This window comes from Eptatretus burgeri, chromosome 9 (assembly GCF_056783735.1).
Source record: "Eptatretus burgeri isolate ZD-2024b chromosome 9, Ebu_testis_v1, whole genome shotgun sequence".
NCBI classification, from domain to species: Eukaryota; Metazoa; Chordata; class Myxini; order Myxiniformes; family Myxinidae; genus Eptatretus; species Eptatretus burgeri.
In genome coordinates this window covers 48,092,734-48,118,284 of record NC_140969.1, presented here as the reverse complement: position 1 = coordinate 48,118,284, position 25,551 = coordinate 48,092,734, and the positions used below count along the sequence as shown (strand labels likewise).

At 41.2% G+C, this 25,551-nt stretch overlaps 2 protein-coding genes across 7 annotated transcripts in view; one reads left to right on the top strand and one right to left on the bottom strand.

The window, feature by feature from the left end:
* LOC147020089 (uncharacterized) overlaps positions 1-22,051 on the top strand; it is a 190,478-nt gene extending 168,427 nt beyond the window's left edge. For 4 of the 6 annotated variants that reach the window (XM_085895122.1, XM_085895127.1, XM_085895123.1 and 1 more), the window contains 13 exons: positions 76-125; positions 380-637; positions 3,770-3,884; positions 4,000-4,199; positions 5,448-5,517; positions 5,629-5,772; positions 5,872-5,993; positions 16,521-16,615; positions 18,771-18,870; positions 20,605-20,663; positions 20,906-20,978; positions 21,581-21,637; positions 21,785-22,051. In XM_085895122.1, the coding sequence (XP_085751248.1) occupies positions 76-125; positions 380-637; positions 3,770-3,884; positions 4,000-4,199; positions 5,448-5,517; positions 5,629-5,772; positions 5,872-5,993; positions 16,521-16,615; positions 18,771-18,870; positions 20,605-20,663; positions 20,906-20,978; positions 21,581-21,637; positions 21,785-21,850 (1,409 nt within the window). In that variant the 3' untranslated portion in view covers positions 21,851-22,051. The remainder of the gene's footprint in view (positions 1-75; positions 126-379; positions 638-3,769; positions 3,885-3,999; positions 4,200-5,447; positions 5,518-5,628; positions 5,773-5,871; positions 5,994-16,520; positions 16,616-18,770; positions 18,871-20,604; positions 20,664-20,905; positions 20,979-21,580; positions 21,638-21,784) is intronic. The other 2 variants (XM_085895125.1, XM_085895126.1) reach the window with 2 other exon arrangements.
* The window catches only part of LOC147020088 (very long chain fatty acid elongase 5-like), a 39,685-nt gene continuing 19,892 nt past the window's right edge, over positions 5,759-25,551 (bottom strand). Inside the window, exon 7 of the mRNA XM_085895129.1 lies at positions 5,759-5,930. Within this exon, the coding sequence (XP_085751255.1) occupies positions 5,904-5,930 (27 nt within the window). The 3' untranslated portion in view covers positions 5,759-5,903. The remainder of the gene's footprint in view (positions 5,931-25,551) is intronic.

Here is a 25,551-nt window from a genome sequence, read left to right as displayed (position 1 = left end):
AAGGTTTGAACAGCAGAGATTGTTTTTTTCCGTATTGACCATTCAGGTTCCAATCTAACACATTGCTTTTTCCAGATGAGTCGATGGAATACTTGGACACTGAACATGAAGTACTTACAAAGAATGTACGTGTGCTATGGTTCATTCTCAGATAAAGGTTGTATTTTATCACTAATAATAATTATTATTACTAATAATTACCGGTTTTACTCATTGCTTCACATGAGTGACCGATATATAATTGATAATCATGCCAAACTCAGTTTTTAAACTTTATTTCCATTATCTACAATATTGCACATAGTCTGTTTGTGGCACCTCTGTACACTTGTTTCTGGTAGTTATAGTCATTGTATTGATTGAGGTATTTCTGTTTTAGGTGCATTTGAACAAAAGCACCCCAAATCTGCGCTCGTGCCAGACTGTATCTTCGGGTACAAGAGGTGCAAAGGAAGTAGGGCGAAACAGCAGGGGCCAAAGACAAGTGGCAGTGAAAAATATGCAGCAGCAACAGCAGCAGCAAAGTCGCCCATTTCCCTCAACCCAGAAGAAAAATCACCAAAAACGTGCGGCCATGGAAATCAAAGGTCCTGAGAGTCCTCGAGCTGATCTAATCAAGTCACCTTCTCCTGCGAAGGTTAGCATTATGAGTCCAAATGTTGTATGCCATTGAGATGTGGAGATTATTTTGCCGTTATATTTTTGTTTTGGTTCGTCAAGTGCTGCCTTTTATAGATAGGCAGAATTTTGTTGCCCATCGCAAGTTTCCCTAATGCATTTTTGGAGTCTACTACAGAGGATAGATGTGTCGGTCAGATTATTCTCTCCTTTGAAGGTCACCTGGGTTTTTACCAACCATCTCTGAGCAACCTTATATTTCTTCTTAGATCAAATTGATTTCCAGAAACTTGAAATGCAAAAACGTTAATACTGTTGTCTTTAGCTGGATATGAGCTCTCATCTTCTGGAATGTATCTCAGGTGGCTTAAACACCATACCAATATATTGATTGTAAGTATCTCTCGCCATTTTTAGCTTGTCTACGATGAAGTTGAGAACAGCTGTTAAAGCCATTTAACCTCAAATTACATTTTTTTCAAAATCATTATTTAACCACTTCATTCTAGTAGAGTTCCCACAATAGGGTCCCGTGACCGTTTTTCCGGGACCAAGGTTTGAAGGTTGATTTTAGTCAATTTGAGGGTGCTGATTAAAATGAGCTGGGATGAACCTCGTGAAAATGTGGGCTAACTTGGCCAGATGCGAAAATTCAAAATGGCCACCATGCTACTTCCAGTATATCAACAATTGCATATCTTTGGTTCTACATGTCTGATTTTTATGATTTTTGGGTCAAAATATATGTTTTGAAGGTCAAGGATGTCATATATTACCATTCCAGATTGTTATATTTAAGGGTTAAGTCACAAAATATGAAATATAACTTTTCGGGGGCCAAATCCAAGATTGTCGTCGAGTAACATCTGGAAAATAGTAAAACATCAATTTTCTTCTCGTAATGTTATTGGTAGTGAATCTTTTCATGCAAGTAAATGTTTGTTTATATGTGGGAGTGCACAACAAATTGAGACAAGAAGAGAAGGACACAATCATTGTCTTTATTTTCAGAACATGATGTGTACATCAGATCAATTTCTCAACTTTTGCACTGTTGAGGTAGGTTATACCATTCTTTTGTATGTCCCTCCTGTACTTTATCTAGAACAGTAATATGATGAAAGAATATCAACATTCCTTCATTTTGTCTGTAGAGCAACAGCGTTTCAATGGAAAAATGAAATAAAACATCAATTATCTTAATTCCCGGCAATTGACGCTTTCCCGGTAAGTATTCTTGTAATTTGCATTGACCGAAGTTTGATGTACTGTCCAAACTGTCTTTTATCTAAGACAGTCATAATAAAATAATATTAACATCTCTTATATTTTGATTGTGGCAATGTTTTTGCAGTAGTAAATTAAATGAAATGAAATCTCCATTGAAACACATACATGTAATCCTTCAGTCACTATCTGAGTCGCTGGCTCCAGTCACAAACTTCATCATTACTTTCAGCCTCATCATCGTGCACCAATGTCTGTTCTTGTTCAACCAAGTCATGTAAACTTCTTGGGAGTGCATCATGGGTATACCTCACTGACACACATCTACCGTCTTTCATTGTCCATCCATGGTTGGTGGGATTTGGGGGTGCATCCGGCTTGTCATAGTTTAGTTGAGTGTAAACTTGGTAGTTAACTCGCGTCACATGCAGATTGTGAGAATCTGGATCTGGTGGGATGTGGGACGTGGACTTGTTTTACATCTGACCCCACTTCCGTGCTCTGACTTCACCTAACGTTTTACTGATTGTGTCATTATAGATGTGTCTAATAGTGAATGTGGCCATTTGCTGAAGCACCTCTTGTGTCACTGGAAGTGTTTTGCCAACATGTTTCAAAAGATTGCGTGCCTCCTGAGTTCCTGTTCCTTTTTCATAAACTGTGTTTTTCCCATGTCCATAGAAGCCAGATGTTGTATCAGATTCACTATAGATGTGTAATGGGATTAATATTTCAGCTGCATCATCAGAGCAAAGGTCTCTGCAGCTGATGATTTTGTCTTTCCGTTTGATAGCAAGGGTGCCCTCCAGTTGATGTGCAACATTTGCAGAAAGAATCACTACATCTGTGTCCTCAGCATCAATCACGACTGCTCCATTTTTCCTGCTTTTCGGATTTGCGAATCGATGAAGAACAGCATTGTGTCCACCTCAATGTGACTACATTCAAATTCTTCCATCCTTTCTCCGGAAGAGATGTTCCAACAATTTTGCCTGATGGAGTACACAAAGTCAATTTCTCTATGATTCTTTACAAGCTTGGTGAACTCATCTTTTAGAAACTTTTGCAGCCTTTGTTTGCTTCCCTGATTGCTGAACAGCACCTGGAAGTTCTTTGTGGCAGGAAACCTATCTGATGTTTTCATGTACACATTTCTGGACCCATCTCTCTATGCTGTCGTGGATTTACGACGCTCATGCTCACTGTCTTTGATGGAATTTTCCACACCATAGGCATCATTTACAAAAACAATCTGGCATGCATGCCAGATTGACGCTTTCCCAGTAAGTATTCTTACTTACTTACAGTGACAACGTATTACTTACAAGTATTCTTACTTACAGTGACAACGTATGAAAAAGGAACATAAAAAAGGCATAAAAAAGGAAAAAGGAACATAAAAAAATTTTTTTCACGAGGTTCACCCCAGCTCATTTTAATCAACACCCTCAAATTGACTAAAATCAACCTTCAAACCTTGGTCCCGGAAAAACGGTCACGGGACCCTATTGTGGGAACTCGACTATTCAATTTGATCTTAAACATTATTTAATTCAATCACTTGATTAACATTTAACCTCTTGATGTCATTAATGCCCTCTTGCTTTGAAGAAAGGAGAGGGGAAGGGCAGAGAGTTGGGTGTTGGGGCAAGGGAGCAGAGAGGGGGCTTTCCTTTTCATTCGTTTTTAGTCCTTTTAAGACCCTTTTGACACCTTGGACCCCTTTAGATTCCTTAAGACCCTGAGGACGTTTATAACCCCAGGACTCCCATTATCACTTGATACAGCCCGAATATGACCACCCTCCATAGGGAGATGAGAATCTGTCCCACTTGGGACAATGCATTATTAATATTATTTTAGTTCGTTTTTCTTCGTGAACTTGGTCTCTTTTTTATTTTTTTCTTATTCTGTGATGCCACAGGTGATGAACAACTTGAAAAACAAACTACATCATGATGTTTCAAAGACGTGCACATCAGTGACAAATGATGTTTCTGTTTTCTCTTCCTCACCCAAATCCATCAAGAACATGAGACGTAAGGAAAATGAACAACTGTGTCTCAATTTGGGGTGTACTTGTGTTCAAATTGCTGATTTGCAGTTGATGCAGCATTTGATTTGTAATGTAATTAACTTAACCTCGATGTCCAGGTGAAGCTGATATCACTGGGTCCTTTTCATTTAATCCTTCGTTTGAACCTCAACTGAGCCCCAGCACAAGAAGGAGCAGCCTGGTTGGTGCGAGCGAAACTGCTTCACCTCTCTCTCGCTCGGTTGGTGTAACGGTCTTGGATGACGAAAGTGCAGTATTTTATCAGACCCTGCCTTCCACGCCACAGTCTGGCTCCATGGTATGGTGATTTCTTTTACACGTAACACAAACGATGATCATAAACAATTGTAACACCAGAACGGCACTCTGAGCCCATACCTCCGCCAGGCTGCACAGTTTGTTTTGTGTATCTCTGATGGGCCTGATATGGATCCGGACTTAAACCAAAATCGAATCGGCTTGTTCTTGTCACCTACCAAACTCATTCACCAAGTTTTGTCATAATCCGTCCATAACTTTTTGAAATATCGTGCTATATATCGTTTTTGTCCCTATCTTTCAATGGTGAAGAATCACTTTTTAAATTCTAGTATCCAGATCCGGCACTTCAGCAAAGTCGAATCTCATCGCCGTTGGCACACACACTCAACCAGTCTACCAAGTTTCGTCCGAATCCATCGATAACTTTTTGAGATATTGTTGCATTATCATTTTCAGCCCTACTACTCAATGATGAGGTGAAGAATCACTTTAAAAAATTATCGGATCCTGATTCGCATCCAGGTCTTCACCAAAATCTAACAAATTCGGCCTTGTCACACACACAATCTGTCCACCAAATCGTCCGAATCTGTCCAACTTTTTGGTACATCCTGCTCACAGACGAACAAACAAACTGACAGGGGTGAAAACGACCTCCACCCTCCTTCAGTGGCAGAGGTAATAAAAGCCTGTGTTGTACCTTTTCTTGAACGATGCAAACATTGTATCATATTTGTAAAAATTTGTTTATGTACTTTTTTTTTCTTCATGTCCAAATTACGAACTGCTTTTTTCAAAATTTGGAGAACAATTGTTTGTCAAAGTGTGAAAGCAAATTGAATGTCCCTTACCATGGAATTGCCCTTTATCAGAATAGTCAGGTGAATTACTTTCAAATGTAAAACAAAATCTGAAGGACAGGTGATTGTGGTAGAAGGGGAATGCAAGATATGCGAACTTTATCATTTTTTGTATAGTGTCAAAAATATATATTTTTGTATATATATTTTTGTATATATATTTTTGTATATTTGTCAGTATAGTGTCCCTTGGCCTCTGGAAGTAGAGTTTGCAAAAGTTCCTGTACATCCATGTTTGAAATGTAGAGAGACAGGAATTTAAACTTGTTGAGTCGACAAGTGAGTGGATTGATCAGAAACTGCATTGTTCTCACAACTGCATTTTGATCTAAGCATTAAAAAAAAAAAGTCTCAGCAATGTCTAGTTAATGATTTGAAGTTTATTGTGTGTGTTTTTCCTTCTGAACCTTTCTGCCAATCTACAGCTTATTGACGGGACTGATTCGAGCTCAAACAAGTGTAAGAAGACAAGATCGACAGCAAGATCACGACATAGTAAAATGCGTTGTTTGCTCAACCTGCATGTTTATTATGTTTTATTTTTACATTTTTCATTTTTTTAAATCGATGCCAATTATTTTTATTATTTCCTTCACTGATTGTCAGCAATGGTGACCAGAAAAGCAGCATGTGAATTGAATAAGAGTACAGTTCAGGCACACAACACAACCTCTCCAAACCAAGTCAAGTGTGTCAATTTGTCCAAAAGATTCAAAACGGCTTCTGAAAAGTTCCAAAATAACCTGGCAGGTGAGTGCATTACAACACTGTGATTGTTTGTACTCCAACCTTCATTGTGTAGGTGGTTTATAAAAGGCACGTATGATCATTCATTTTGTGTGGTTGTAGATCTTGCTTCCGAGAGTACAAGAGAGGATGATTCAGAACTGGAGTCTGATGTGGGAGACCTGAACGACAGTGTTGCAAACTCTTATCAAGCCTTTGCTGCACATATGGTTAAACTGGTACAGGTACGGTGCAATGCAAATTGTTGGAATTGTACTTTCAACCAATGTGAAATGAGCTAGAAGCAAAGTGGAGCTTTATATATATATATATATATATATATATATATATGCATATATATATGTATATATATATTTATATATATATTTATATATATATATATATATATATATATATATATATATATATATATATATATATATATATGCATATACATATATATATAGTTGTTTTTTAAAATTTCCTACTCTTCCTTTTCAAAGTTCAAAAAGGGTCCTAATAAGGCAACGTTGTCAAACCTTGTGATCGATACAGGTAAGTTTGTTTCATCTCCATTAGCGGGCTTGCATCGTTGCAACATGAATTCCACTGACTGCTGCATTCCGGGAGTGAGACCAAGCTGTGATATACGGTCATTTCACTCCTAACCTGATTGTGCTGACTTGAGAATGAGACTGATGCAAGTCATGCACTGCCAATTTGAGATGAGGCTCTCAAAAGAGAAAGACGAGGTGCCGACTCAGACATACTCTGACAAAAGGAATTTTTTGTTTGCATTTTACACATTGCTGATGAAAGAATCAATATTGTCAGTTCTGAATGTTGATGCCATTGCATATAAAGCACAATGAACCAGGAACTCTCAGTTGCACGCTTGTGAATCACTACGTTACAGTTCTTGTCCTTTTGCAGATGCATGACCAGTAACACCTGCCTCTTCATCGTTCTCCTGCCCCCCAACCTTCACTAACCACACCCCACCCCCCTTCTGAACCATATTTCATCCATCTCCTCAAATCTATCACCCTTCCTCCCTCCCTCCCCATTTGTCAACTTTAAATATTCAAGAAACACATTACAGCTTAGTGAATGTCACCATGCATCGTGCCAGTTGAAGACCGCTCCAGTTATTTACTGTCCACACTCTGTCAGTGGAAAGGAGATAAAAAGAGTTATCAGTTCTCCAGATGACCTTTTCAGCGTTGGATGGCCAGAGAGTAAAGTCTGTTTACTTGGATGTATTGGCCAGACCTGACCCATTTTACATACTAAATGCCAGTCGTGTTACTCGTGGCAGTATTGACGTATGTAGCTCTTGTGCCCATGTTAAAAAGAAAATTGATTCCGATCATTGCTCTGCTTCTAATCTGTTTACATCCATCAAGTTTGTTGATCTCAACATATGTGATGGAGCTAGTAAAGCTAAGCATGTTGTCCTTGATGTTTATATGAAGGATTTTTATTTGTTTGTCTGAAACTAAAACCGACTCATTTGAAGAGAATTTACCTCCAAACTTATGCCCAGTGTTGATGGAGAAGAAGTCTAAGAAGAATACGTTTGGTGGAGTGCATGGTCCTAGTAAAAGATATTCCCTTTGACCATATTCCAGACACCAGCTCTGAAAACGTTTTATGGCTGAAGGTGAACAAGGTGTCTTTTGGCCTTGAATTAATTATTGGTGCTGTAGATATTCCACTTGAGGGTTCTGTGTTCTATCACAATCTTATTTTGATCGTATTATAGAAGACATTGTAATCGTCGGTAGTAATTCTGACATACCCTTAATATTTATTGGTGACCAGTTCAATAACCGGTCTTTTAAATGACTTTATTGATATTGAAGAGTCTGTTGCTGTTGTTGCTGGAATGGACTACTGTATGTAATTCAATAGTAAACAAAATATTGAACAGCTTGGGATCCTGAATGAAAGATTTAATCTGGACACTGTGATCACCAACATTGGCTATGAAATGATTGAACTATGCAAGTCTCGATTTGAACCTTGTTAATGGTAGGTTTGGTGCTGACTTTGGTGAAGGTAATTACTCCTGTCATAAACCTCATGGCGAAAGTACGGTTGATTACATATTGGTGTCACTGTTTCTTACGTCCAGAATTGTAGATTTCCAAGTTGGTTGTAATGACCCATGTTTGTCTGTTCATAGCTGTTCTGTTACTATAGAAGTAACCATCAAAAATGGTACTGGTAGCTCTATTTGTCATTTGTCTCATGAGGCTACTGCTGTCGATATGAATGATTTGTTTTGTGTTAATTTTATAGGTTGGGATAAATGGCTTCCTGGACATGCTGAGGAGTATATGGATCATCGTTCTTTTAATGCCAAATCTTATGTATTTATCAGAGATGCTTGATAATATCCAATACGATTCACGAGATCAAGGTAAGCTTGATTAACTCACAAATCACTTGTATGATATTTATCTGAATCCTGCAAAGTTGCTGCGTTTGATCAAGGATAAATCTACATCAAATAAACAAACTGGTAAGCCATATAACCCCTGCAGGACTGGACGTATTGGTGGTAACAAGCCATGGTTTGACCAAAATCGTCATGAAAAAAGGTTTCAATCTCTCAAAATAAAAAATAAACTCAAAATATCAAATTTTCACAGCTAAAACTGAAATGAAAAACTATTCGAGACGACACAAATTTAATCTCTGCTAAATCTAAGACCTTTGACAAAGACCAGAATAAAAATATGAGAGAAATGATGCAAAATGATCCAAAATCTTATTGGGAAGTACTGAAGAGCATGCTCATAAAAAGTGAATTTTGGCAACATTTATTTGGATAATTTTGTTTTATATTTTAAGAAACTCAGTCAGAAGTTGTATGGTAATGGGTATACGAATGATGATTTTGATACAAGGACCTTTGATCATTCTGTGAATGAATGGTTAATGGTGGCTTTTGTGCTGAAGAGCTTTAGTCTTTAATACCCAAATTCAAAAATAACAAGTCTTGCGCCATCGATAGCATTATTAACAATGTTTTTTTTTTAATTGCCCAGTTACTGTAATCCAACTCACAGGTTATTTAATTTGGTATTGAACGCAGGAATAGTTCCCATTGACTGGTCCATTGTATAATAATAATAATAATAATAATAATAATAAGCCGGTAGGCGACATGGGTGGTCATGACATAATTGCATACTTGTCATACAGTTTTTGACGGATCGGGCTGAAAATTTTTGTCAGAGGTTGATTATAGTGCGCATAAAAGCCTGGAAGCCGATTTTTGATTTTCGAAAAAAAATTTTTGGGATTTTTCAAAATTTTCAAAGTCCCATTGCTAGGCAACGGTGGTGTCCATATAGCAACGGTGCTCAAAAGCATAGAACTAGATCCTGGTATCTACCTGTCAAGTTTCATCAAAATCGGTTGACTCCTCTGGCCTCCAGAGCTGTCCATTACATACAAACAAACATACATACAGACAGAAAAAGTGAAAATAAGGGTACTCTAGTGACCACCCAATACCATTGTATAAAGATAAAAGATCTATTGATTTTGCAGAAAATTACCATGGCATAACTCTTTTGAGCTGTTTAGGCAAGCTGTTTACTACAGCAAGAAATGCTAGACTATCAACCTACAGGAAGTGGAACAAAATGGAAATACCTGGGTAAATGAGGGACACCAAGTATATTGAAAGCAATGGCTTCCACAAAAGGTGGCCCATGTGTTAATTAAGCAAATAACATCCCAGCACGCTTAGGGTCATGGATAAAAATGCTGCACAGGCTTGTTGGCCTATAACTAAATATGGCTAGCATGGCTGTGAGAGGAGACCTCGGTGACCTTCAAAGAGGGATTATTGGTGCGCGTTTGACAGGAGCTTCAGTGACAGCTCAACTTGCTGATGTTTCAGCTCGGGCATGGAACCCCGAGGGAAAGATGTCATCAGCAAAGGGCAACAGTGGGTGGAAGCACATACTCCAGGATTGTGATATCCATACATTAATTTGAATGCAAGGCAAAGCAGGCGAGCAACTGCAGATCAATTCACTGAAAATTTCAACCTGGGGCATGAGCAGCCAGTTTCATAAAAAACGGTTCGCCAAGAACTCCCTGGAGCGGGATACCATTGTCAAGTTGCAATGCACATCCTGCTCATCACACCTGGCAATGCATGTTTTTGAGTCCAGTGGTGCAAAGCACACAGGCAATGGACTACCAAGCAGTAGAGAAATGTGATATGGTCAGATGAATCCTCCTTCACCATGTTCTCGACAAACGGACAATGCACATGTGGCACCAACCTAAATAACTCTACATCCCTGAGTACTTGGTTCACCCTAGTGAAGGGTTTGGTGGTTGTGTAATGTGAACGTGCATTTTCTTGGCATGGTTTGGGTGCAGTCATTCCCTTAGAAGGCACGGTCAATGCCAATCACTACTTTATGGTACTGAGTGATCATCTTCACCCTATGTTGCAGCATGTCTTTTCAGCCAGGAGGGGTATCTTTCAGGATGACAATGCCCCCGTCCACAGAGCACATGTGTTCACCCAATGGTTTAATCAGCATGACTCATGTTATGGATATGTGAGGGCCTTCTCATTCATCATATCTGAAGCAAATCGAGCATTTATGGAATATTCTGAAATGATGCCCGAGACGGCGTTTTCTTCCTCCATCAAACAGATGTGGGTTGATTGAGTTTCTCATGGAAAAATGGTGCCACATCTCTTGCAGAATTCCAGATGTTGGTGGAGTTCACTATGCTACGGCACATACAGGCTATACTGGCTACATGTGGTGACGCAATGCCCTATTAAGTGACTCTACATTGATGTTTCCATTTATTTTTTGTCCACTACCTGTACATAGAAGGATGTGGTATCTTAGGCGATGAGCAGGTTTGGTTTAGAGAAGGGTTTCGTGCCCTTGCGACCAAGACCATATATTTGCTCTACATTCCATAGTTTGTTTGTATTTTTTTTCCACTAAAAGAGGTTGTACTGTGCCTTTGTTGACGACAAAAAGCATTTGGCTTGTTCAATCGATCATCTCTGTGGCAGAAACTGATTTCAACAAGGTTAAATGTTAAGTGTATCAATGTTGTCTGTAACTTGGCTCCTTTCACACTTCTTTCTAATTTTCTTTCACAATTCTCTTTATTCATTGCAATTCTACTCTTTATTCTTGTTTATCTCTTTTACTCTCTATTTCTCTTTTGTTATCTGGCTGTCTCAAGAGGAGTGAATTCTTGAAGAAAATTTCTGTAAGGCTCACTTGGCTATACTGCGATGGCTTAAAGCATTCTTCATGTTCCTTCTTGGTCTTCCATTTGATTACACTTGAATGCTAAGTCGTGTGTTAAAAAAGGTAATGTTGATCTAACTTATTTTCATGTAATGTTGGTGTATGCCAGGGGAAAAACTTATCCCCTCTTCTCTTTGCCATTTATTTAAACAGCTTTGAATACTTTATCAGTCGTCATGACAATGGTTTCGATTTTATTGTGTATATCAGCAATTTCCTGAACAATAGTGATGTAGAAGTTTTTCTCAGGCTGCTACGTGTTACTTTATGCTGATGACACAATTGTGATGGCTGATACATTGTAGTTAAAAGTATAGCCTCGGTCTCCAAAAATAATCTCCCGAGGAATTCCAGTTTGCGCTAAATGCAGTAAGGGATTATTGTGAGCTTTGGTATTTGACCGTAAATATATCCAAAACAAAAAGTTGTCATTTTTTTCAAGAGGTAAAGTCCGAAATTTTCCAAATTTGATGTTTGGCAATGACAAAATTGAAGTTGAGTGATTATGTATACCTCGGCTGTACTTTTAACTGCAATGGATCTTTTACCAAGGCCATTTCAAAACAAATACCTCAAGCGAAAAGAGCACAGTTTTCCTTTTTTTCAGAAAGCACGCAGACTGAATCTTCCTCTTGATATTCAGTGTGAGCTTTTCAAATGAATGGTGATGCCCATTTTATTATGTGGTTGTGAGGTTTGGGGTTGTTACAATACCACTCATATTGAAATGTTTCATCATAAATTTCTTAAATATTACACATCAAAAGGATTGCTAACTGTATGGTACTTGGGGATACAGGAAGTTACCCCATGTGAGACTTACCCAGTTAAGTTACCCAGACGTAGGGCTAAATCGATAGATAGGACGATCTCAAAAAGTTGTGGACGGAGTCGGACAAAGCTTTTTGGACATGGGTGTGTGACAAAGGCATATTGCTTCGATTTTGGTGAAGATCCGAATCCAGGTCCGGACAAGAGTTATTTATTTATTTATTTATTGTTAAGCGATTCTTCACCAGAGAGAGATGGGGCCAAAAACCACAGGTGGTATTGCATGATATTTCAAAAATGTATTTATCCCAATATGTTCTACTACATCAGGCATTGCGTGGTGGAGGTATGCACTCCACCGAGTGCCTTTCTAGTTTAAGAACAAGTTTTACTTCGAACCTTCAGGTCAGGTCATATTAGATCTGTGATGCAAACCTGTTTCAGGTACAATGCAAACCTGTACTAACCTGTTTCATGGTGGGGTTGTTGGCGACTAAACAGTCTCCCTCACCAAGTTTCCTGGTGAGGAGGGTGTATGGATATGGACACCCAGCAGGATTAAAAACAAAACCTGTCAAAGGGCGGAGGAGCTCCTTGTGAGCTAACAGCCCTCCATATCTGGTTCCCAACTGCATTTATGGACATCCTCTTGCAGTTGGGTTACCATTTTCTACGAGGTTGGTGGCAGGATTTGCACTCTGGCCACTGTCAAACACCTCAAGCCACAAAAAACACAAAGAAAACTGAAAACTCAGTCTATGGGAGTACCTCCTGTGCAGCTGCCCTTTGCAGGGCAGCTCACCAGATGACAGAATTGGAAAAAAGCTTTCGGGACCCCTATTCTCTGATAGGAGGAAACGCATGGCACAAGCTTCCTAGATCGGATTGCGGTAGTGTGTCAGGGTGGTGCTGAGGTGTCATCCACCCGACGTCGGTTTCCTCGGTTTAACCTGAGGCGGTCCCTTCGGCTGGGTGCCTGGAATGTCCTATCTTGAAGAAAGCATGATCACCTGTTTCTGCTATCATCTGAGCTCCAGTATTTGAACATCGGTATTGCAGCACTCTCTGAGGTTCGCAGACTGGATCATGGTGAGACCATGGTCAGTGGTTACACCGACTATTGGTCTGGTCACTCTGATGGTTAGCATGCCCAAGGAGTTGCTGTAGCTGTGTCCATGATAATTGAGGAAACACCCGTCAACGAGCGTATGAGACTGAGGATTCGTCACCACTTGGGTGTCATTTCTCTGGTCTTTGTATATGCTCTGACTGAGGCGAGTGATGTCACTGTAAAGGAGATATGCCGCACTCGAGTCTGAGGTTGATCAGTGCCCCATGTGAGATACTCTTCTAGTCTTGGGGGATTTCATTGCATCAACTGGCACTGATATGGATGGTTATGAGACATGTGTTGGTCCCCATGGGTCTGGAACTGTGAACCAGAATAGCACTAAATTCTTTGACTTTGCAAGAGGTCATGGACTTAGGGTGGCTGGTTCATTGTTTCAGCACCCACAAGCTCATTGCTGGACTTGGTATTCCAACACTGGTGTTGTGGTAAAGGAGATTGGCCATGTGCTCGTTGATGGTCGCCGGAGGATAATCCAGAACTGCAGGGTCGACCGGCATGCTCAGTTCCTCAATACTGACCACATGCTTGTTGTAGCAACTCTGAAGTTGCAGCTTCAATCCAAGAGAATGGAACCATCCCAGCCTTGGCTGGATGTTGGCAAGCTCAAGGATGAGAGGGTAGCTGAGGAGTTTGTGAACAGGCTGAGTGAAGACTTGGAGAGTTTGGGTGCTTTGGGGGATCCTGAAGAGTTGTGGAGTGCCTTCAAGACCGCCGTCTTTGATGTTGCCGGTGGATATCTTGGAACTCACCGTAGGGCGAAGAATAATTTTGTCTCAAGGGAAACTGGATACCATTGACCAGAGTCGCAGGACCAGGCTGAATGGCAGAGCTGAGCTGTTCAGAGAGCTGAGGCGTAAAACTGTACATACAATAAGGGTGGAGAAGGAGGCCTATGTGCAAGAAATCTGTGAGGGGGTAGAGCATTACCTGTGGTCAGGTGATTCTCGTCCTGCTTACAGGGGAATTCATGCATTGCGTTCCTCAAAGCCCATCCCTCGGTGTACTGCAGTTAGAGCGGAGGTTGGTGGGCTCTTGACAGAGGAGTCCGAAGTAAATGCTGGCTGGGTAGGTTACTTTGAGTGGATGTACCAGGCTGATCCACCAGCTGTCGAGTTGGATGTCAGGAGAGTTACTATTCCTATTGCTGACCCTCCAATCAAATGTGATCCACCTTCGTTTGTGGAAACACAGGCTGCGTTGAAGCTCTTGAAATGGGGTAAAGCTCCTGGAATTTGTGGCATCCATTGCGAACATCGCAAGGCTGGTGGAAATACTGTACTCGTGTCATTGCATGCAGTTCTGTCCTCTGCCTGGAACACAGGCATCATCCCAACTGACTGGAAGAGGGTCTTGTTGTCCCTCTCTGGAAAGGGAAGGGTGATCGCCAAGACTGCAACAACTAACGAGGGGGTTATGCTGCTCTCAGTGCTGGGCAAGGTCTTTGCTCGGATAATTCTTGATAGGGTTCGCCACCATCTGCTTGAACACCAGTATCCAGAGCAGTCAGGCTTTACACCAAAGAAATCAATGATTCACTGTATCCTTGCTCTTCGGGTCCTCACCAAGCGCAGATGAGAGTTTCGGCAGGGGCTGCTTGCAGCTTATGTTGATCTCTGTAAAGTGTTGGATTCAGTGAATCGGGATGCCCTCTGTAGGATGCTTGGTCTTTGTGGGCTGCCACCAAAACTGATCGATCTGATGTCTGAACGATACACTGGGATTGAGAGTGCTGTTAGATGTGGTGGTACCATCTCAGACTTATTTCCAGTTGTTCCTGGAGTCTGTCAGGGGTGTGTACTGGCCCCCACACTTTTCAGCCCTTGTATGGACTGGATTCTCAGGAGGATGTCGGAGACGTCACGTTGCGGTGCATCGTTTGGGAATGTCGATCTCCGACTTTGCAGTCATCTTTGCAGAGACTTTGGATATCCTTTTGGGGGCCCTCGAAGTACTGAATGAGGAGTCAGAGCCATTGGGATTACGGGTTTCCTGGGTCAAAACTAAGGTCCAGGCTTTCAATGACATCTTGGATACTGCTATCCTGTCTGTACCTGTTTGTGGCAAGGAAGTTGAGGTCACAGAGAGATTCACTTACCTTGGCAGTGATATTCATGTCTCTGCTGGCTGTGAGCCAGAAGTGAACAGATGTCTGGGTCAGGACTGGGGAGTCATGGATTCACTGGATCATGGGGTGTGGCGCTGCCGGTACCTGTGCGGGTCGGACGAAAGTCTGAGTCTTCAGGTCCTTGGTGCTTACAGTCTTTCTCTGTGGATGTGATACTTGGACTCTGACCAGGGATCTGAGATGGAGACTTAATTCCCTTGGTTCTCAGTCTCTTCAGAGAATCCTTGGCTCTCGCTGGTCAGACTTTGTGTCCAACGAGCGGTTGCTGAGAGAGACTCAAATGAGATGTGTTACCTGCATAGTCCGTGAGCATCAGCTGTGACTGTATGGACATGTGGCTCGTTTTCCTGACGCTGATCCTGATCACCAGATTCTCTCAGCAAGGTAGCCTCGTGAGTGGAGGCGGCCAATGCGCCGACCACGTGCCTCGTGGTTGCAGCAGATTGACCAACATCTCACGGAGATGGGGATAGGCCAGTCATCTGCCTGAGGGATTGCCAGACGGAGGCCCCTGGAGTACCGACTGAAGGCTCCTGGAGTACCGGCGGAAAGTGGACGCAGCGACGCGCTGCTCCGGCGCCTGCTCCCATACCTCACCTGAACTTATTTACTGCAACTCTCTCCAGTCCTCAAAGTTTAAGTGTACATTTCACTGTGGCAACCATAATATTCCTGTTTCTCATGGTCGCTATTCGAAAGATATACTTTTTAACAGTTATGTACATTATGCGAGGCCAATGCTACTGACGACGAATTTCACTATCTTCTTGTTTGTTCAGTGTTCACTGAAGCTTGTAAGTTTATGAAATGTCATTGTGAAATTCCCTTGGTGTATAAAATTAATGCAATATTAAATGTGGGTAATGTTCAGCTTGTTAATGTGGCGAAGTTTTTATTGGTAACGTATTATCCAGGCTCTAATAACATGTTGGTTTCTTTGCTGTCATAGAAAAATTTTGTATGCTGAGTGGTGCTCAAAAATACATTTTATCTCTTCATCTGTAAATACTTGTGTTGTGATGGTTTCTTTATTCTCATGCCCTGAAAAGGGTCGAAGAGTTAATAAAATTCAAGTTGAACTGTCAGACTTCCCAACAATGGATTTGATGGTTGGTTGTGCTTTCTGCTTCCTCATTTGACATGCATCCCTCTTAAATGTATAAAGAAACATCTCGGTAGGCTCACGTGCTTCATTTTGTTTTCACTTTTTCCTGCTATGACGTCGCCATTGCAAACTTTTTTCATCCAATGATTATCATTTTCCTAAAATCCTTTCAGATTTATCTCCGTTAAATTGCTTTATTCGCATATATGCAAAAGAGATGGTTAAATTGGGTTCGAGTCCCCTGTTTGTGGTGGTACTTTTTGTCAGGTGCCAGTTAGAAAATAAAAATGGATTTACCTTTTGTTTTTTGTTTTTTTTGTACAGGCTAAGTATAACAAAATCGAGGGATTCACCAAACATTCCCTACGTAGTACCGAGAAGCAAATGACGCGACTGTGGGAACAACTGAAGGAGCAACGGTATGAACAGCCTGAAGTTTGTGGTTTGAATCCATGGTGGCTTTATTACCTCTGCCACCCAAAGGTGGATGTAGGTTATGTTTCACCCCTGTTGGTCTGTCTGTCTATCTTCCTGTTTGTTTGTCTGTGAGCAGGATATCTCAAAAAGTTATGGACGGATTCGGATGAAACTTGGTGGACAGGTTGGATGTGTGTCGAGGACGAACTGGTTTGATTTTAGTGAAGATCCGGATACGAGAATATTTAAAGTGTTCTTCACCATTGAGAGATAATGCCAAAAAAGATGAATAGCATGATATTTCAATAAGTTAAGGACTGATTGGGACAAAAGTTGGAGTACAGGTTGGGTTGGTGACGAGGACGAATCGATTCGATTTTCGTTAAGGCCTGGATACAGATCCGACCTATCAGTCGGATACAAAACGTAAACTGTTCAGCCTGGTGGAGTTGTGTGCTCTACTGAGTGCTGTTCTCGTTATCATTAATTTTTCACAATCACATAATGCTCATTCAGAAGTGTGTGTGTGTGTGTGTGTGTGTGTGTGTGTGTGTGTGTGTGTGTGTGTGTGTGTGTGTGTGTGTGTGTGTGTGTGTGTGTGTGTGTGTGTGTGTGTGTGTGTGTGTGTTTATATTGTATTGCACACAGGACAAGGACATTTTGTGTACAATGCTGGGAACTCAGGTCAAAATACCATATGTTTATGCTTTGTTCTCTGTTGCCTAAAATGTCCTTGTCCTGCATGTGATTTCTGTACCAGCTCCTCTGTGAGCTGAGGATCAATTTTTTTTTTTTAAACTATCTTCGGCTCATAGTGGAGCTGCCTCCCACACACACATTGGCATACAAACGGATACACGAGACACAACATAAGACTGTTTGACAAGACAAACACAGCCACTGAGCTTAGTGGAAGTGCCATCATTTCCTGGGGCACTCTGGGTACCAGAAATGCCACAACAATGGCACTCAGCAGGGCATTTCCTAAGGAGGAATTTCCTCCTCCCCATAGATTCCAACCTGCTCATGTCCATGCTCTTAACCTTTTAAATGCTGAATGTCAAGCAATGAGGTAGTGCATACCATTTTTAAAGTCTTTGGAATGATTCAGACGGTGTTTGAACTGCCGACCTCCCAGACTCAGAGTAGTGCTCTAGCCAAGGGCGTCGATCCAAGCCAAAATGTGGGGGGACAGGTAACTGGACCCTTCTCCAAAGGTGTGCCCAGGCATCTTGGTATTTTGCTTCTCCATGTAAGGCGTCTAATGACCTGTGCCCCATTCTGTAGTGACGCAGGTTGTGACACATCGCTGAGACGAACGCATATGCTCAACGTAGGTACCTACTGGAAATTCCTAGTTTCGTTTCCAGCCATGTACACTGTATGAGTGTGAGCGACAGCTGCCGTCAGTGGGTGTGAGCGGCCAGCCAGCACCGTGTGTGGAAGAGACGGTGCATATAGGGGGCGACGGTAGTGTACATCATGTACACTACCGTCAACCCCTATATGCACCGTACAGTACATGCACAGTACATGAGGTATATCTACAGCATGGGGATGCATGGTATAATGACAAGAATAGCAACGGAGGCTTAATGCTGCGTACCAATTGCTTGATTTTTTGCATTTTTCAAATAGGCATGGGACTCGAAATGTGGGGGGGGTGGGGACAGAATATACTCTGTCCACCATGGTAATAAAAAAAGTGGGAGGGACATGTTCCCCCCCCCCCCCGGAATCGAAGCCCATGACTCTCGCTATTACACCACCGAGTCTGTTCGACTGGCTCGATTTGGAATTTGGCCATAATGCTGGTGATAATTTCACTATTTACCCTTTCATTTCATTATCTTCATTTCATCTACCATTTCATTTCATTATTTCATTTTCTACCCTACCCTTTCATGAAGATACAATGGGATTTTTAACATCCCCAGTGCAGGCAGCCGGTTCAAAATAAAAACGTACAAATGAACAGTATATGCGATTTGAAACTGGAAATTCAGCCTCACAAGCTGTGTTCAGATGGAAACACCATAAAAGGCCAATAAACTTTTGAAGTTTTTTTTTCTAATTTTATTTTTATGTGGGAGCACATTTTTATATTTGTTGTGCTTTGTTTTTGATTGTGTGGATCATTTGGCCATGACCATGTAGGCGTGAGAAACTCCAAGACATGCAGAAGGTGATTCTGCGTGAGCTGCACAGTGCTGATAAGGATTGTCAGATGTTGAAACAGCTCGAGGAAGATTCAGTGGTGAGATTTCTTTGTTGTTTTACGAATCTGTGTCATTGTGGTTTGGTACTGATGCAGGTATAAAACTAATTCCATTTAATTTTGGGCCACTGGGAGTTGAAATTGCTGATATATAGAGATGCTAAAAGCGACAAGATGGTCAAGGATTACTCCAGATGAATAGGACGAAAAAAAGGTGGGGCAAGTGGATTACTTCCTCTCATTAAGGTTAAAAATGAACAACCTAGATTTTACCAACAATTCAATAGCAACATGGTACTTCCCTTGGGACTAGTTTGGGTTCCATAAGATTATAGTTTAACTCTCTCATTTTGCTGCTTTCAGATACATTTGAATGAAACCTATGGGATGTCAGTCCAGTGTTCTCACCGTTTGGCCTCTATGGCTCTGTTGTTGTTCTTCTTTAATGGTCCTAATTATTCCCACACACTTGTGGTGCCGACCTTCTGGCCTAAGTCTTTCTGGAACTTGCGTGCTCGGCCATCGTGTTCTGTGCCATCGGGGCCAACGTGCCATCCGTTCTGCAGGAATTTGGAATTTGGCCTTGATACTGGTAATAACTCACCTTCCCTTTCATTAAGACACAATATGATCTTTAACTTGCCCAGTGCGGGCAGACTGTTCGTCCGACCAATCGTCCAGATGGACCGTGTGCACGCTGATGTAGTGCCCTGTGTGCGAACCACAAGGTTGACAGTTTATAGTTGGGTGGTAAGCCTGGTGTTGGCCTAGTGGTTCGGGTGGCGGCTTGGGATACTTGGGTCCTGAGTTCAAACCCTATTGGCCGCTGAATTAATACACCAGGAGGTTGACTCAGCCTGTCATCCTTACGAGGTCAGCAAAATGAGTACCAGTGCACTGGTAAGGGGGACACTGCATCAGCGGCATAGTTGCGTCCCAACCAATGATGCAACCAGCAGCCATAGGCTGCACTCGATAGAGAGAGAGAGTTGGGTGGAGACTCAAAATCAGGATAGATGACTCAAAGGTGAGAGTGCATACCTTTTAAGTCATCATGCCATGCTCCACTGTGGCTACGTTGTAGCTTTTAATCTAGTATCTGTACATACAGGCTCTTTCCAAAACGTGGAGCTCAGATGGTCTGTTATTTATCAAGGCAATATGATTTCTGTTTGCAAATTTTTTAATTTTTGAGTTTCACTTTATCTTTCGTTGAATTTAATGTTCCTGGTAACAAATTGATAAAGAAAGGTATTGCACTGCTTAGGCTAACCACATGCTACCATATTGAAGAATTACCCTAGCTTTGTCTCCACAGCAACTAATTTCAAAATATATCAGTAAGCAATGCCTAAAAAAGTATTGATAACTGTCGTTGCACACATTCCGCACTTTTGTTAGACCACAGCCCTACGTATGTCTATTAACTCTCCAGAATGTGGACTAATGAAACGCGTGCAATGCAGATCCTTTACAACCTAACTTTCTTTTGCACATGCATGTGGTTCCCTCTCTCCAAGAAGATTAATTAAAATCCAGTGCACAGGTAATGTGCAGTCCCATATTAAGGATAGTGATGCGGAAGGATTCTTCGTCTTCTTCGTCTTCGAAGCTGTGCTTTTGATTGCCTCCAACGATGTATGATCACAAAACGCATGTTCAGTGATTTATGCACCCAACACACCTTTAGTGAATAGCTGTTCAGTTCTTCAAAAACAATTTCGTACACATGGTCCACGTTCCCTGTGTTAACAAAGTAACTTTTCTCCCCAGAAATTTTGGAAGGAGCAGATGAGAGTATTTTCAGCCTTCACTTCCAAGCAAGAAGAGAGGTTGGTTGTTGCCATTATGCATGTTGTCTTTAAAAGATGCAGAAGTAAAAACATTTGTTTTCATCCGCACATCAGAAGTTAACAGGAACTCCATCATTTGAATGTATGGTTCATTTTCTTCAGTTGTTACTTTGTTCTCCATAATATGCTTTCTGGGTTCAATGTGATATTGATATGATCAACTCGAATGGGTGTCCCAGCAACTTGTGAAAAAGATTTCCCTTCCTCTTCCCCTTCCCAAGATTGAAAATGCTGAAACAAGTGGTGAACATGGACAACAGCATTGCAAAAGAAACCTTCGCCTATGAGGACAAGGTATGTACCATCTTGTGTTTTAAGATAACCTTACGGCTATGTGCTGTCAGGGCTAAGTAAATAAAAACGACTTAATTTTTGCTTCCAGGGCCTAAAAAAAAGAAGCTGGAACAAATTTTGTTGTATTCCGTTTGAATGTTGGAAAAAAAGAAAAGCTATCAATTTTACTTCAAAAATCGTATTGTATTAATATACAATATTGGATAAAAGTTAAAATTTACAACCCAGAACAGAAACAAATATCTTGCAAGTCTACAATTGTACCACAGGCATGTAAATCGGGAGCAATAACTCGACGAACTCAATTTCTGCAGAAACTTGAAACAAATTGTTAGGGCTAATTGCATTGTCATTCTTTCTCCAAATGTTCTTGTGATATCTCGTGCTTTAATTCAAAGCAACATGGGAGTGCTAAAAACCGTGTGTGCGTGTGCGTGTGCGTGTGCGTGTGTGTGTGTGTGTGTGTGTGTGTGTGTGTGTGTGTGTGTGTGTGTGTGTGTGTGTGTGTGTGTGTGTGTGTGTGTGTGTATATATGTATATATATGTATATATATATATATATATATATATATATATATGTATATTTTTTTAAATCCCATTAGGTAAAAACTTTAAAGACGGATCTCGAAGCCAAAGAGAGCAAATTGCTTTCGGAGATGGTAAGAAGAATTTTCAGTTTCTTTTTTTTTTAATGTCTTTTGTGTGTTTTTAAAATTAATCAACGGGAATGAAATGGTGTACAAACCAACTATAATTTGAAACTTGTGTGGACGTTTTTTGTTTGATTGGTTGTTTGTTTTTGGCAGCAAAAACACGAAACAATGAAAATTCAACAAGGTTTGCAAGTTGCTCGTGCGGTGAATTACTTTTGAACAAGTTTGATTCAACTTTGCCCAGCCATTTTGCACTCGGATCCAATTATTTTGTTTATACGTCATTATTTTGTACATACAACTCCCAAATATATGTATTATGTGCCACGTATTTTGTTGAATACCTTAAAATAGGTTTGTGTTCTTTTTGCTTAAACCTTTATCTTTGCAATTGATTGATATTAAATGCCTTGGCACTGAACTTGCAATCTCTGTTGTCATTGATGCTTTGATATTAGTGCAACAGGTCATTCTTTAATCTTGTAGAAGATAAACAAGGCACGTGATTTTTTTTCATAACTACCCTTGCAAGAGGAGATGGTATTGTATTTGGGTCCATTTGTTTGTGTGTCTGTCCACACTGAGCGTATGCCTATTTATTACATACCATTGGAACGTGAGTATCTCTAGTAATTAAGGACTTATTACATTTTGGAATATATTAATTTGGTCTATTATTAATTGCATGACACACCAGCACACATACCACACAATGCAAAAGCACACAACCAACACAAAAATTGTCCTGGTGAGGGTGTGCAATCTCAGATTGCTCTTTTTATTTAGTTTTTTAGGTCATCTCTACCGAGATGACCGAATAAAGCCGGACCAAATGTCCGTACGTCCGTCAACAATTTTTCTTTCCGATCTTGATGAAACATAGTATGTAGGTAGAGGTCGATGAGTGTTGCACAACGATATAACTTTTGTCCGGGTTCAAGGTCAGCGACGAGGACACGTAAGTTATAAAAATCACCATTTTCAAAATCTATCGCGTCTGCCATTCTACAAGATATTCGGCAACTGTTTATTGTTTATGATAGTAAAAAATATTATCTTGTATCTAACCGGACAGATTTTTGAATTTCCTTCCTGTTTGATCGTCACGTGATCTAGAAGATGGCCAAAAACGCCGATGCGATTCGCAAAGAAGGAACGAAGGAGAAATGAAATATAAATATAAAACACATTTTTAGCCTTTTATATTTATACATTTTCCGCCGAAGGTGCAAAAGTTTCAAAACCCGAAATGTAAATGTCGGCATGTATTTTCAAAATATAATTTCGTGCGCGCGCGCCAAAATGCCGAGTCATCTTTAACCAAACTGCGCAGTCGAACTGCGCAGTAGTCTGGTCATGGCGTCTGAGCAGTGGCCAGCGTGGTTCAGATTGACTGTGGTTTCTGGGGCGAAGGTGATTGTTAAGAAGTATGTCGGCGGTATAAATTTGAGTGACTGTATTGGTGATTTAATCACGCAACATCTTGACAACGAATATTCTGGCCGAACGATTGCATCAATTCAATGCATCAGCAGGGATGATTCGCAGGCTCCTCTCGATCGTGCCGATATCTAACATGATCACCGGCGGACATAGGGCTGCAGGTTGTGGGGCGAATCCACGGATCCCGGATGAGGGGATAAGTGATAAATTATGCTACATGCTTCGGGCTTTCTGATTAATATATCAATGAGTACATTCCATAATTAATAAATTAATAATTAATGAATCTGGCATACAAAATGTTTTTTCATACCTGACATGTTACTTTGTGCAGTGTCACGAAACTTCTGTGCAATTAATAATTAATGAATTTGCTCGCTCTAACGATTTTTCAAACCTCAATATCTCTATATATACTTGACCAATTTTCATTCTGAAAGTTGAATTATAACACTGAACAACAAATTTCAAAATTTTTTTTTTACTGGAGATGTGTAAAGTGATTAAGACTAATTTGGGTACGCTGATTTCAAAAATCATAACCGTTTTGCTGTATCACGTCAGGATTTTCAGGAACAGAAATATTCCCATTGCCTAGAAGTCAGGATTTCAATGAAATTTACATATGTCTTTAACATGTCTATTTCGTACAATTGTTGTTAACTTGTGTTATATTTCTTTCTTTCAGATAAAGATGAGTAGGCGTTCCTGTACCAATCATCCTGACAACTTCTGTTATGTCTGTGGTCGGTATACCAAAAAAGATCAACAGCGAAGTATATCTACAGCAGTGAAAATGAAGGCCGCCTACTTTCACTACTTCGGGTGTAAGGTGGGGGACCAAGAACAGAGCTGGGCACCACACATCTGCTGCACAAGCTGTCACACAACCTTGACTCAGTGGTTGGTGGGCAAGCGCGCGAGCATGCCATTTGCGGTGCCCATGATATGGCGTGAGCCGCAGAATCATCATGATGATTGTTATTTCTGCTGCACAAGCATCGCCGGCTTCAACAAGAAGAATAAAGGTCACATCAAGTACGCTGACTGCGTCTCTGCTCGTAAACCTGTGCCTCGTGATGACGAGAACCCCGTTCCAACACCTCCAGCTGATCAGAACATAGCTGTAAGCAGTGGTGAAGAGGATGGTGATGATGAACCTTTTGAACCCGACACTCAAGAATCACACCTTCTGAACCAGGGAGACTTAAATGATCTTGTAAGAGATCTCTCGCTGTCAAAGGCGAAGGCAGAGCTGCTTGGATCAAGGCTGCAGCAGTGGAATCTACTTGAACCTAACACCAAGATATCCTTGTTCAGAGCACGTCACAGAGACATGGCTGAGTTCTTTGAGATGGAAGACACGATGACATTCTGCAGTGACATCAACGGTCTGTTGAAAGAACTTGGGTGCGATCACGATCCTGCAGACTGGCGCCTCTTCATCGACTCGGGGAAGAACAGCTTGAAGGCTGTTTTGCTCCACAATGGCAATGAGAAACCATCAGTCCCACTGGCTCACGCGTTCGGCATGACAGAGACCTATGAGACTATGCGGCAGCTGCTTGATTCCATCAAGTACAATGACTTCAACTGGCACATCTGCGGAGACTTGAAAGTGGTGGCGCTGTTGTTAGGGCTGCAGTCAGGCTACACGAAATACATGTGCTTCCTTTGTCTCTGGGATAGCAGAGACGACAAGAATCACTGGACGAAGAAAGATTGGGAAGAGCGAAAAGAGCATGTACCTGGTCGACACAACGTGAAGCATGTTGCCCTTGTCGACCCAGCCAAGGTTTTCCTTCCACTACTCCACATAAAGCTCGGCTTGATGAAAAGTTTTGTACGGGCAATGGATCTGAATGGGCGTGGGTTTTTATACCTCAAGGAAAAGTTTGGTAACACCTTGTTGGAGGCCAAGATCAAGGCTGGTGTCTTTGTTGGACCGCAAATCCGACAGATTATGAAGGACGAAACTTTTCCGACAACTCTAAACCCCAAAGAGCTGGCAGCGTGGAGGAGCTTCAAAGCTGTGACGGACAACTTCTTGGGGAATGAGCGCGCGGACAACTATGAAGAAATAGTGCAGCAGCTGCTGGAGTCCTTCAGGAAACTTGGCTCCAGGATGTCCCTGAAAATCCATTTCCTACACCAGCACCTGAACTTCTTCCCTGACAACTTGGGAGTAGTCTCGGACGAGCACGGCGAGCGATTCCACCAAGAGATTTCACTCATGGAGACGCGTTACCAAGGGCGGCACAACCCGAACATGATGGGCGATTTCTGCTGGTTCCTGCATCGTGAAACTGACACAGAGCAGCACAAACGCAAAGCCAAATGCCTAAAGCATTTTTAATTACATTCTAGTGGAGTTTTTCTGTAATTTCTATAATTTTGAAGCATTCATGATGAAATAAATGAATAAATGAATTTTTGTAAATTTCATTGAAATTCTGACTTCTAGGCAATGGGAATAT